Consider the following 14100-nt stretch of genomic DNA (forward strand, 5'->3'; position numbering starts at 1 on the left):
CTGCACAAACCTTTTCCCCAAAATGAAAATCTGTCTGAGGGCTGCAGCCAAACACAACATATAATTTGTGAAATACAAATACCTCCTCTACTTTTGAATACAGTATCAGAATTTCTCATTCAACCATAATTAAATTCACTATCTAGGAGGCACAATTTATATGGACAGTATTTATTTTTTACAATAACAAGCTGGAATGAAAATAAGAAAAAATTAAATAAAACTAACAACTTTCTATTTCTTGCCTTTTTTAAAATTAAGGGTAACAAAGTACAGATAATTGTTTGAAAATGTAAGAAGTAAAAGTAAAACGTAGGCTGAAAAATAATTACTCAAGTAAAGTACAGATACCCAAACATTACATTTAAGTACCGTAAAGAAGTATTTGTACTTAGTTACTTTACAACTCTGCAAGCACCCATACGCAAGGTAACACTTTAACTCTATTTATTATGACTTTGATCACTCACTTCATTTATTTTGTCAAACAGTAACTGTTCTTGTTCCAAAATTGAACTTTGAAACACAATAGAAATAATTAAAGCATTTTGAGAAGGCAGATTTTAATTTTATCAAAAACATTTTCCTAAACAGAAAACTAGCAGTGTGAAAAAACAGCAGCAGAACTTCACATTTTCCCAGAAACTGTTAATTTTATACCAAATAGAACATTCCCAGAAAGTAACATATGGAACTTGCTTCTGCTTGTGTGACATTTAAAGATGCTTGAACTTCTTGCAGGCCTCTCTGATGGTGCCATTGGAGACTGGACTCGGGCTTAGGTCTTCTGCTGCATCATCTGGTTGAGGGACAGGATCTGGCACAGCAACCAGAGGCACGTTATACCTGAAATCCAAAAATGCATGAAATGTTAAAACAAAGGCAAAAATAAAGGAAGTTYCAAAAAAACTTAAACTACTGTAAGTGTTATTGTTTTTTTAAAGTATACAACACCAACCTGCAAAATGGCAAAGACGGTTCCACCCTCCAAATGTCCTTATGAAGATCAGCAGTGGTGTTTTCATTCCAGTCGTCAGGATGTCGTGGGTCAAAAGCCAGGCTGTTCAACGTTTTCCAGGAGACCTTCTCCATGCTGTTCTCATGCCTTAAACGACGCCTGCATGAAAATGTCATTTATGTCATCAATAAGTTCACACAAATATGTTAAAACAGAAGTCTATCAAAAATAATGACTGAGAAATATACAAGAGATTAAATATGTAGAAAATATTAAAAACATGAAATAGTTCATTTGTCATTTTTTGTTATCAAGAGTGATTTTATTATTACAGTTTGTGATAGAGTTTCTGACTTCAAATCGCTTGTTTGGGTATTTGTGTTGTAAATATAATATCAAATAGATTATAAATAACTGATTATTCAATTTCATTACAACCATAATGAATTTGTCATTATTTAAAAAATAGACAGGTAAGATATATTGCTTTTAATAAATATAATTTTTATACACATCAAATTTTCCATCAAATGCAGTCTGAGCTGTAGCAAATACATTAGCAAAACCTATATAATGAAAATTTCCTATAAAAGCTTATGAATGTATCTCTTGGGACAATACTTATTTTTACACATCACAACATCGACAATTTTCTCAGCTTTTATTTAAGCCATAGCTTACACAAATAGGATAAGAAATAAAGACGTTATAAACTTTTATGTGAGAGATTGACGCTAATCCTATAGTATGGTTTTGTTTACTTGACTGTGAATAGTAATTGCTTGTACTAAGACCCAACGCTTGCTTTAGCAGCTAATAGACGATGTTAAAACCGGTAACAATAACCAAATCAGTCTAAAGTTCAGATAGATTTGGCACTTGGACTTTCACTCTGATGCTTGAGTCAAAAGATTGATGAAAACAAGACAAGAAAAAACTAACTTACCCTGCTGGGCATGATCTCGCCGACTTCAAATGTCCTTTTTTCGGCGATYGTCTTTTTTGACACGGTGTCCCCCCTCGACAGTTGCCTCACAATGACGTCACAATGGCAGCTCACTTTTCAGGGATTTTGTCCATGGTTGTCGTCAATTTTCCRAAACCATGCATCAACATTAAAACTCGCCTTCATCTGACCCCCGCTTCAGAATATGGGTGGAATCAGCATTTCGGCATCCAATCAAAACGTTCGTTTCATGCGTGCTTTGCGTGATGACGTAATTTGGCAAATGGTCCATTAAGCACTCCTTAGGTTTAGCTATAATGAACCAGAGCAGCACCTAAAACATGCAGGACACTGGCCCTTGAGAACTAACTTTGGACACCACTGCTTTAGACTAATCACAATGCAAGATAGACATCACAGCTAATCAGTATTAGCAAACATGATAATTCCTTAACTGAGACAACTTTACTGAAACTGCTAAAATTTGGTGCCATTGAAGCTGAGAGTCATTCAAAGCACATCTATTATATCATGAGGGAAATGAGAGTAGTGGGCTAGATATAACTTCAAAATGTACCTTTGGTAGATTAAAAATCTAACCTATTTAGATCGTCTGGCACCAATATGTGGTTGTGGAGGGATGAATGACTCCCAGGACGAAAGTGGGTCAGGCCAGACTTGAATTCCAGAGTCCCATAGTTGATGACGGAAGAGGTATGATTTTCCATGGCAGGAGAATATGCTGTATTAAATAAAAAATACAGAGAAAGGTTAGTCTAATATATGGTTCAGTTCATTCATGCCATGAAGGTAAAATTGGTAAAWTTTACTTCTGTGCCAGTTAAAACACAGTAAAACCAGTCGAGTGTGGGAGTTAAAGATGTAGGAGAAAAAAGTGTACTCTCTGTGTGTTTGTAAAAACTTGAGGTTAGACATCAATAACTTTAGAACTTAGTAAATGTCTTACTCTATTTTTAAGACCTTCAACTTACAACCCTAGGTCAAAGATTCCACCATGCCCGTTCATCCGTCTGTCTGTTTTTTTTCCGCTTATCCGGGGTCGGGTCTCGGGGGCAGCAGCCTAAGCAGAGAGACCCAGAGTTCCCTCTCCCCAGCCACTTGGGCCAGCTTGTCTGGGGGAATCCCAAGGTGTTCCCAGGTCCCATAGTCCCTCCAGCGTGTCCTGGGTCTTCCTCTGTGCCTCCTCCCAGTGGGACTTGCTCGGAAAACCTCAACAGGGAAGTGTCCAAGAGGCATCCTAACCAGATGCCCGAGCCACCTCAACTGGTCCATTTCGACGTGGAGGTGCAGTGGCTCTACTCTGAGCCCCTCCCAGATGACCAAACTTCTCACCCTATCTCTGAGGGAGAGCCCAGACACCCTGCAGAGGAAACTCATTTTGGCCGCTTGTATCCACGTTCTTGTTCTTTCACTCCGCAGGGTGTCTGGACTTTCAGAGTCTCCTAACACAGAAGAGCTTTCTCTTCAATTCTCTTCAAAATATGGAGCTAAATTGGGGTCATATGTTTTGACATCCAGGAATCGMTGGAGCTCCGTACAGCCAGCTATCAACCTGTCCCTGCCTACAGGGCTTGATCTGCGGCCAAGTTTGGCCAAAACTGTCCCCTATTGCTTCTTGGGCTTATATCTCAAAAATTACCGAACGGATTTCTATGAAATGTTCAGGGAATGTTTATTACACTTCCACGAAATGTTCAATACACCACAGAGAACAGAAGATTAAAGTTAAAATCATTTCAGAGTGCRTGCACCGCTCTGATCTGATCCAAGAACCACTGGAGAAACTCCGAGCTGCTGCTCTGAAGTGGTTCTTAGGAGCAGCGCATGCGCTCGGGCTCAGAAATGTTTTAAAATTATTAATCTTCTGTTCTCTGTCAGATAAATCAGATAGTTTTTTTCCCCAGTGAGAGTATAGGGAGTAACAAAACATACAGTGTGAGGAGAGTAGTGAATTATTTCTAAAGATAAAAACAAATTTATCTGATTCATATGGCAAAAATGTGTGAGTAATTTATATTAGATACTGATGTAAATAAAAAAGTTTGTCATTGTGTCACAGTTCTTTTCTTTAGTAGTATTTGATTTTTTATTGTTGTAGTGTGACAGAAAGTTCTACACCCAAAGATTTACTTATTTAAATGTACTGTCTGTTAATTATTGATGACAACATTAAATGTGCTGYAAGACGGAGCAACACAGCTGATCGACATCATTTTAAACTGACCTATGTTTTGTTAAAATATTATTCTGATCAAATACAAGACTGAAAAAACTACAGTGTGTGTTATCATGAGGCTCACAAGCACCTGATCCATAAATATTGGTGGGCTTTCCCAGCTTTAGATGAAYCACGTCTGATGTAGTCTTCAAAATCTCCACAGCTTCTTCATGAGAAACTCCATCCAGACTGCAGTTATTCACCTGCACAGACAAAAGTGTCTCTTTAATTTGTCTGAAATTCTTCAATAAACAAGTTGGTTGTGTTCCTTGTCTCCTAAAGTATGGATTAAAYAGATATTGTGTTGAGAACACAACTAAAAGGAAAATAATTTAATGAAGTAAAACGAATTATCTTAAAAGAAAAAAAATCTGAACTCTAATCCAGCTCCATCCATCAGCCAGATAGGTCTCAGTGCCARGAGGAGCATTATAGTTTTCACCATGATGCTCCACTTGATATTTAATTAAACATTATCAGTAATTCTTTTGGGATTTTTTGATATAATGGACACAGAGACAGACGCATGTTTGTAGAGCATCACTATTAAGAATGTTTAATAGTGATTGTGGAGACCTACAAATCTGACCACTGAGGCAGACATGAAGAAGATCAGAGCCACAGGTGCTGAGAGGCCCCACAAGCGCAGAGACCCAAGGGGTGCCAAAACAGCAGCAACAGCATGCCCATCCCCCAGAGTGCTCAGAATGWATTTGACTGACATRTTTTTCTCCAGTCAGTTGGTTATTTTATTGTTTAGTTATATCCTGCAGATGTCATTACATCTTCACCAATCCAGATTAGATGTTTCATCAGCAGCGGTAACCAGTTGTGAGTGTCATAGTGTGTGTAGTTCTTAAACAAGTGAGCTCACCATTATTAACCTGTCCCCAACATGCAGGCGTCCATCTTTCTGTGCAGCTCCTCCATCAATTATTTTGGTWATGTATATGCTGTTATCACCAGAAATGTGCTGATTTCCAACTCCCCCCACAATGCTGAAGCCAAGTCCTGTGTGGTGGGAGGGGGGCAGTTAGTTTCAACAGTATCAATAGTGATTAATGAACACTACATGAATTTATATATTCCATTATATCAAATTAACATATCCTGAAATKAATTCTTGGTCAGAAGATATCTTATGTCCTGCCTGAAGTATGTTTTGTGAAAGAGCCAATGAAGTCCTGATGACTATATAAATGAAAGTAAAATGTGAAAAAAGTGAAATTACATTTTGCTATGCAAATGTTGACAGAGCATTGTATAAAAAACCCACCTTTTGTTCCTTTGACAAGTTTGATATCAAAGATGGTCTCCAGCATTGGTCTGCGACGACGGACATACAAATGTACAATTGAGCCTGCAAACTTCAAGGCCTCTACTGCCTTACAGTGGGGAATGTCATACACATCTGCATCATTCACTCGCAGAATACAATCATTTACCCTGAAACAGTGATAAAAATGGTTGGTTATAATAAATGAAATAATGTTTGTTCACTATATGAATCTGCTACTTGCAGTTCTGATTTTTGTCATAGAAAAAATGTTTTGTACAGTTTCAGTCTGTGAATGACTGATCAAGACCAACATACAAAAAGTTAAAGTAGTTCAAATAAGATGTTAAGAAAGCTAGAATTATTGCCTTAAACTGATCAGATAGAATGTATCCTCAAGTACTGGTTCGAAGAAGATTGCCTACCAACTGAATTGTTTTTCAAACCAAGAACATTGTCAGAAATAAAACCATGGTTTCTGACAGATGGGTGACAATAGGAATCTAATGGTAGATAGTACTGTTATATCTGCTTGAGAGATTAGAAAATATTAATAAACTACTTTCTGTTTTGTTTAAGTTTGTTTAAGACAGTTTACGAAGGCTTAAAATGTGGTGTGACTATTAACTGGAACACATAGATAAATCTGGACATCATCAGTAAAAAAAAAGTCAAAAGCCATACTGTGTTTTCTGAAAATCTACCTCAGATGGATTTGCAACATGTCCAGGTTGTACCTCACCTCTCAAACAGTGACTGCTGTATATGGGCTACAGTGACTCTCGCAGTACAGAAAGTAGTAAAGATAATGGATGAATTGATGGACCTCAGATGGCACATGTATAGCGGAAAAAGGATCGGAGATTAGATAGGGATGTAAGACTGATTTATACTTCCAATCTCATGTCTCCCTTACAGTCCTGTGTCTCTTCTGTCTCTTAATTCCCTCTGACATCCTGTCTCGTACATTGCCTCCAGTCAGAACTGTGTTTTGCAGACTACGCAGCAATGTATGGTCTGCTCCAGGATGTCAGTTGTTACAGTAGCAAGATGGGCCGCTTCGAGGAGCAACTCATCTGGTACTATTTAGCAGGCGAACATACCACAAAAGTTCAGGTCTTCTATTCATCTCTGCAATTGGTAAGAAAAAAAATCCTAGGTCCTCTTCAGACTCCTTATCCAACAACATGAGCCTCTCTAACARCATTGGATAAATCGTCAAATAAAAATAAAAATAAAAAAACATCTATCCTGTTACCACTGTTGTTGTTTATATTCACTTCCAGTGGTGGGCAGCACTAATTCAAATTTTAGTTGCACAATTTCTAAAGCGCTAGTCAATTTATTTATGTCCTCAAGTACAAAAGCGCATATGCTCAAAGAAAAGTTAGCGGAAGCTAAATATAAAGAGCAAGATTATGTCTATTTGTCAGAAAACATTCATGTATGAGACAAGTCAGCACTTTACTGCCTTCTAGTGGAAATATAATTTTCTTTCACAGAATGGCATATGTTGTCGTAGTTTGGGGAGGCGATTTGTTGAAACAGGCTTTTAAATCATCGTGTCAAAACAAAAAAATAGTTGCGGATTGCTAGTTCTGCTGCTCCTTGGTCATCTTTTATGTTTTTGGTAAGAAAACGAATGGTAAAAAAGCATGCAGATATATTAGTAATTTTAGTAATAATTACTAGAAAGGCTGGAACAAATGAATTATAGTGCTATGGGAGAGTTGAGGGAGGAATTATGATGATTTATTTTGCACATCTTCAGCCTGACTATAAACAATAAAGACATTAAAAATAATAATAATAATAAATCACAGATTTGTTGTCTCACACATTGTTGAACTATAAAACAGCTCTTAAAGTGCTCAACAGTTAAAAAGGCACACAGAGGAGGAGGTGTTAAAGCTGTCAACTGGCAAATTGCTAAAAAAATTAGCCACAATGGCAAATGTTTTTAGAATTTAGGAGAGAAATTTGAATCAAATCTGATTTAGTCTTCGTGGTATTTCTAAGTACTGTAGTTCTCTAACTCACTACCCTAAAAAAATCATAACTTGTATTAGAGTACAAAACATTTGAGAAATTTTGTGGTAACTCAGGACAGAATATTGAAAAATTATAAACAAGGTAAAAAGAAAAAGACAAGATAAAAATAATACTAATGTGGAAGTGGCTGACCTGAGTCGTCCATCTTCTGCTGCAGGTCCTCCAGGAATGATTTTGGTTATAAAAATACCAGGGTCATCACAAATGTGTGGGCTATCAGTTCCTCCAGCAATGCTAAAACCAAATCCTGAGTTCCCCTGTAGCAAAAACAGGTGGTAATATCAGGAAGGATGAACATACTCTGTGTACAGAAATGTGTAATGGTGACAATGGTAGCACAGCTGTAATGTTAGGAGACAGCTGTAGCTACTGTAAAAGAGCTCCAAACAAGCTGATATAATGTCAACTACAAATAAAGCAACCAGTTTTATTACAAGTCCTAATGTACATGTTTGCTTTTTAACACAATGTTTCTGCAGAATATTAAATCTTCTTTTGTTGCAGATGGTCCTACACAAATACAGAATATTTTAAAGGCATTGTTGTCATGTTCAGTCTGAATTTGTTTTGAACCAAATGTCTTACTCAGTATTAATGACATTTAAAAAATAAAACTGTCAACAATAACCAAGAATCATTTTAGTATCCATTTCTGTTAATAAAACTCTCAATATTTTATGGATCAGAACACAACTACTATAACCTAAACAAAAACAAAACATGTGTTAATTACAGTTTATTACTTGGGTAGTATTGCTGAYATACTTGTTATAGTGAAATCAAAATATTTATTTGGAAAATGCTTAAAATCAAGTTTGTCAATTTCAAACAACTTTGTACACAAGCATTTTACAAGGAGGTATATGAAAAAAATTACCTGGTGTGTAAAAAATGAATAAAAATAGGATTAAGATTTGTAGGACCCTATGATTTCCACAATGCTGAAACTGCAGAAGGAATCACGGAATTAACACAAAATGGAATTAAGTATAAAATGTGGAATCTCACAGAATTTGCTCATCTGGGTGAGTTTCTGGTGTATTTTGAACAATACAATGTGTTTTGGATGCTGCTGTGCTCTGCACCTGCCATTACCTGGTTTACTTATTTAATTACTTATTCACTTTCAAGGCAACGTTTTTACCTTTATGCTTAATTTGAGTTGAAAAAATAATCAGTTGTAGTATATTATAGTTTTATAGAATCATCCTTAGACTGAAGGGCTACTAGTGGTATGACAAAATGGCTTAGGGGTACACAAGGCTAAAAAGGTTGGGAACTACTGGTCTAAAGTCCTGAAACATTCCAGCACTTTCAGGACCTTGGACAGTTCCTTCAGCTCTTTACACTATCCAATGTCCTGAATAATTTCAGCACTTTCAGGACCTTGGACAGTTCCTTCAGCTCTTTACACTGTCCATGGTCCTAAAACATTCCAGCACTTTCAGGACCTTGGACAGTTCCTTCAGCGCTTCACACTGTCCAAGGTCCTAAAATATTATAGCACTTTCAAGACCTTTGCCAGTTCCTTCAGTCCTTCACACTGTCCTAGGTCCTGAAACATTCCAGCATTTGCAGTACCTTGTACTGTTACTTCAGTCCCTCACACTGTCCAAGGCCCTGAAACTTTCCAGCAGTTTCAGGACCTTGGGCATTTCCTTCAGTTCTTCACACTGTCTAAAGTCCTGAAACATTGCAGCACTTTCAGTACCTTGGACAGCTGCTTCAGCCATTCACGTGTCCATGGTCCACTTTCTAAAGCAGTGATTCCAAACCAGCCGAGTATATTACAGGGGGTACGTGGTACCAGGTGTGTAAAATAAATACATAAAAATAAGACTGATTCTTATTTACTTTCAATTCAACATTTAAATTTTTATGTTTAATTTGAGTTTGACAGAGGGGGTTACAAAATGGCACAGGGGGCTAAAGGTTGGGAACCACTAATGTAGACTACAACATTTGCAGCTATTTCAAAGAGTTAAAATTATTTTCTTTTCTTTTGGTTGTACCAAAATGTAACAGATCCAATAATATTGTCACTGTTAAAAATATGCCCGTTTCAGCCAGTTTTGCTTGTCAAAACTAACAACAGTTTACCAAAAGCAAGAGCAACTTAAACAGTTGTAAAAAATAATAGTGATATTAAATGTAATGACTTAATTTAGTCTTTGAAAAGTAAGCAAGAAAAAGACAAATTACTGAATCAGCTACTAATAATCAGTGTTTTCATGAGATCACAAAAAAGTCTGTCATTTTCTTTGTTCTTTTTTTTAAATAAAATCAGCTTTGAAATCTGAAATACTCACCCGCTCTAAAGTGATTTCTTCAAACTCATAATCCATTTCTGTTACACTGACCTGAGGAAACAAACATTTATTGAACATTTTTGGGTTTAGAGGGTGTTTTCAGCTGCAGGAAATAGAGTTCATAAACCGAAATAGTTTTAATAAGAAAGGTAAACAGCTAAAATAAACACTTCTTATGATGCTTTATTTCTGTTATTGCACTAACATCTGTTGTGCCTTAATGATTAGCCTTACATGAGTTAAAGAGGCAACAAGTCCATGAGAAGCAAGTGCACGTTGGTGGGTTGTTAAAGGACCACGAGAGGGTGGAGCTAGAGCTCTTATATTTGAAGATAAAATTGGCAGTATATATAGAACAGCTGGAGTGTGAAGAAACCATGAGAAGGGGGTCTCTGCGGTCAGTAAGTAGGATTTTTTTATTTTGTGGGCATAGTTGACCCAATACGTGATTGGCTAGATTTACGATGGGGTAGCAGCAGGGAGAAGCTTGGTCGAATCGGGCAGGAAACACATGTTTTTCAAATATAGAGAAGAATTTTAGTCATAATTAAAACATGAAAGTGCAAGGGCCAACCCTCCCCACCCCCGAACACACCTCAAGACCTCTGCCAATCACAGATTGGACCACCTTTGCCCACAGGACAACATGTACTGCAGAGACCTCAGATGGGCGGAGTTTGCTTTAATCGTGATTGGTTAAGTTGGCCAAAATCGTGACTAGCAGAGTTAGTGTGTGGGTGGAGTTTTCCCTAACCATGATTGGTCGCATTGATTTGTTTTGTGGGGCAACTTCAATGAGAAAGTAATGGCAATAGTAACATAATATGATTTATTGTCTGTCTATGTGCAGTTTAAAACAGAACAATGACTCAGAACATGCAAACATAATTTATTGACTTCAAATTTTGTGCGGCAAGCACCTTCCTGTCTCAAGTTATGACTAATTATGGCTTGCCACATCAAATTTATTAGAGAGCAGAGAAAGGCATTGATTCATAACACCTTCCTCTTCCTCCATTTAGTTGAATGGTAGCACCTATTGTTATCCTCTTTAACAAAAGGAATTTTCTCTCTTYAAAACTTTAATGGGGCTTGTCCTAGCTTTGTCAAATTCTGAATGTTAAATAGAAATGTAAGATGGCCGCCAAAATTTATTTGACACTACATTAACTCTGCCATTTTAAAACACTTTTAGCTAAATTTTTTTGTGGTGGTAGCTAAAAAGAATCTCCATCACATACTAATGCCAAATCAAAAATTCAAGATGGCCACCTTAGCTAAAATGCAAAACAAACCATAACTAAGCTTTTGTTAGACATAATTGGCTCAACTTTGGGAAGGTAGTTCACAGTGGTCTCCAACAAACAGGAAATTCAAATATTTATTTGAATTGGATGGCATGTGGCAAGCCCTTTCATTGTCGCTCCACAAATTATTCTAGTTTTCATATTCATAACTAGATACAGCATAGCGGTAACATAATGACCCCCGCACGCACAAATGCACAAGAACTCAGAAGTCTGTATTCCTAATAAATGTCATGCTACTAGGTGCATCCCAAAATTGTAGTGGTTTGGGTGAGGGTCTTTTTTTGTGTGTGTGTGTGGGGGGGGGGGGGGGGGTTGCTTTACCTGATGGATAGCCCCTCAACAGAGCTAAACAACCATCTGAAGCTCCTATGTTTAATAGTTTTTGAGCTATAACCATTTTTGTATGTCCAGATAACCCTTTTMAGATAAACTGGGTGTCCGGGTAGAGATTTAATGTGAAATTCTTATGTAATTTTTCATATTTGATAGTTTATTGAATGCAGTGGAAAATGTTGCAACCTACCCAAAATGTACAAAAATGTTTGTTTGTTTTTTTTTACCAAGATGCTTTGGTAAGCATTTTGATAAAAAAAAAAGTCCTGAACAATTCATTGCTGGAGGCCAGAAACTTGGGGAAACCAAAGGCAGTTCAGCCCCACTGGCCATCAACTACCCTAAACATCCCATTTCAAAGCTCATTCTCAGCATAAAACTATGCTGTTGCTCACTGGTCACTGATCATCAACTCACTTTAGCCACCCCCTGCCCCCTGTGGCTGGGTAATCTTGGAACCCAGACAGAATGGACTCAAAGTCAAAGCACAAAATACAAACACGTCCAAACATAAATCCTAAATGAGATGATTGCCATGCCTTWATCACATAAAAAACTCACCAAAGGAGTTGAGTCCAAAGCTTCTGTGTTGATAATGACAGGAGCAGGGCTCCCCTAAAAAAGGAAAAAAGAAATGCTTATAGATTCTGTTGGATGAAAACACAATGGTACATGGTAACTGGCATAATGGATACCACTATTTTCATGCAGTCCTCTGACAGTTTAATTAACAAGAAAATAACATCAGGAAACAAAGTTATTTAGGTGCTTTGAAATTTTCCTTCGTTCATTTTCTTTCTCATCATTGACAGCAAGCAGAACATATCTAAAACCAAAACCTTATACAGTATCTTCCATTTTATGTCCCTCAGAACTGTGTATAGAGTCCAACTTATACTTGCAGTGAGGAAGAGCAAAGCTGTGAACTTTAGGAGCCTGAGTGGTCGGGCTGCACTCCTGCTACAATGAAACTGTCTCCCCAAAGAGCTCTGCTGAATGTTGGATTATTAACTAAGAAGATATACTTCCTTAACAAACAATTCTCCTGAGTCAGATTTCATGTTCCTGACTTAGCATCTTGCGATGAGTATAAGCTCTATTTTCTGAACATCTTCCTCCTGATTATTATTGTTTTCTTTTTTTGGCACCTCAAGCTAAAAGATGAATTAGGGTCTGTTTTTAAATCCAGTTATAAAAATCAGCTGATTCCTTTTAATTTCTACTCCAGTTTCGAACTACATCCACTGGATATTTTTTGTCAATATTTATACTGTGGATTACAATCTACCAAATTACAATATCAATTTTGTTTAGAATTTTAATAATTTGTTGTCTTTCAAATGTTAAAAGATTTGAATTTGTTGTGATAAAACAAACCACTGAACGAAAACTTCTTTATTGGGTGCCATTTGTAAAGTTACACAAGTCAAAAGTTACCAATATTTTTGCTTTATTTAGCCTTTCATAAGAAAAAAAACAGGTTAATTTTTCAAAGTCATATTTTCACCATGTTATCCATATATTTATAAATGTCATAGTTCCTAATTAAATTTTTAATTAACAAATTAAATATTTAGTTTACAAGCTAAATATTTAGGTTAAAAATAATTATTTAACCAGTAGTTTGCCAGTTCAATACCCTGTTCCATCTATCTCATTTGCTGTGACCTTGGGCAAAGACACCTCATCACTTTAATGCCTCTGATCATACAATGTGATTTAAAAAGCATTGATTAGTCTCCAGATTTGCACGTTAGCTTTGAAGAGATCTAGTAGGTCTGTGTGAATGGGTAAATAAGGACACAGATTGTAATGTGAAGTGTTTTGAGTGTCCTGGTTGGATAGAAAGGCAGTATACAAATACAGTCAATTTACATTATTATTTTAGGAATTCCTATTTCCTCTAGAATAACTTTACTAACTGAAAAACAAAAACTGAAGCAACAAAATAAAAGCAGCTCAGACACCAACCTTCAGAGGTGAGATGTGAGAATGGGATACGTAGCCATGAACTTTTTCTATTTCAGAAAGGCTCTTTTCTGACACATGAACAAGCTCAGGAGTGTGCACGTGGTTGATGAGTCCTGGAAATTCCCGATCAGGAGGAAGAGGGTCCCTTTCTTGGTCCTGAAGCTGCTGTCAGTTCAAAACATAAAGAAGAATTTTAAATGCAAACAATGTATTATGGCATTTGTACCACGAAGCACTTTGTCTTTTGTTTTTTGTAAAAGGCTATATAAACAAATGTTGAGTCATCGAATGACTATAATCTATATTTAAGTGCTTTAAATATTATTATTTACTTATTGTTTAAAAGTTTTTCACTGTTTTCTTTCAATTGCTGCTTTAGCAATTTATAAAAATATTTAAATCAAACACAAACAATCAGCATGACATGTTTTGATGAAAGAAAACATTCACAGTAAAAACCAGAGTTAAAATGTCAGTGTTAAACTTTTCAGAGTTCATTTAACTCCCCCTGGTGTCATTTTAACACTTTCTGAGTAAACTGACTTCCAGTGTTGGTGTTATTTCACAGTGTTGATTTCCTCAGTGTTGTCTCACTGGACCATGTTAAATAAACCCCACACACTGTTAAGTCTTATGCTGCGTTCACACCGAACGCGATTTCAGCTTCAAAATCGCATCCAACGTTTCAAGTTGGACGCTTGTGCAC

At 36.7% G+C, this 14100-nt stretch overlaps 1 protein-coding gene across 1 annotated transcript in view; it reads right to left on the reverse strand.

Annotated features, from left to right (window-relative positions):
- The window catches only part of LOC106526521 (disks large homolog 2), a gene marked incomplete at its 5' end in the record, with an annotated part of 30959 nt that extends 17400 nt beyond the window's left edge, over window positions 1–13559 (reverse strand). Inside the window, 8 exon segments of the mRNA XM_014021145.1 lie at window positions 2505–2646; window positions 4232–4346; window positions 5018–5154; window positions 5420–5589; window positions 7604–7728; window positions 9781–9831; window positions 11985–12038; window positions 13395–13559. Of these exon segments, the coding sequence (XP_013876599.1) occupies window positions 2505–2646; window positions 4232–4346; window positions 5018–5154; window positions 5420–5589; window positions 7604–7728; window positions 9781–9831; window positions 11985–12038; window positions 13395–13559 (959 nt within the window).
- Between the last annotated feature and the right edge of the window lie 541 nt (window positions 13560–14100).

Source organism: Austrofundulus limnaeus, unplaced genomic scaffold (genome assembly GCF_001266775.1).
Source record: "Austrofundulus limnaeus strain Quisiro unplaced genomic scaffold, Austrofundulus_limnaeus-1.0 Scaffold279, whole genome shotgun sequence".
Lineage (NCBI taxonomy): Eukaryota > Metazoa > Chordata > Actinopteri > Cyprinodontiformes > Rivulidae > Austrofundulus > Austrofundulus limnaeus.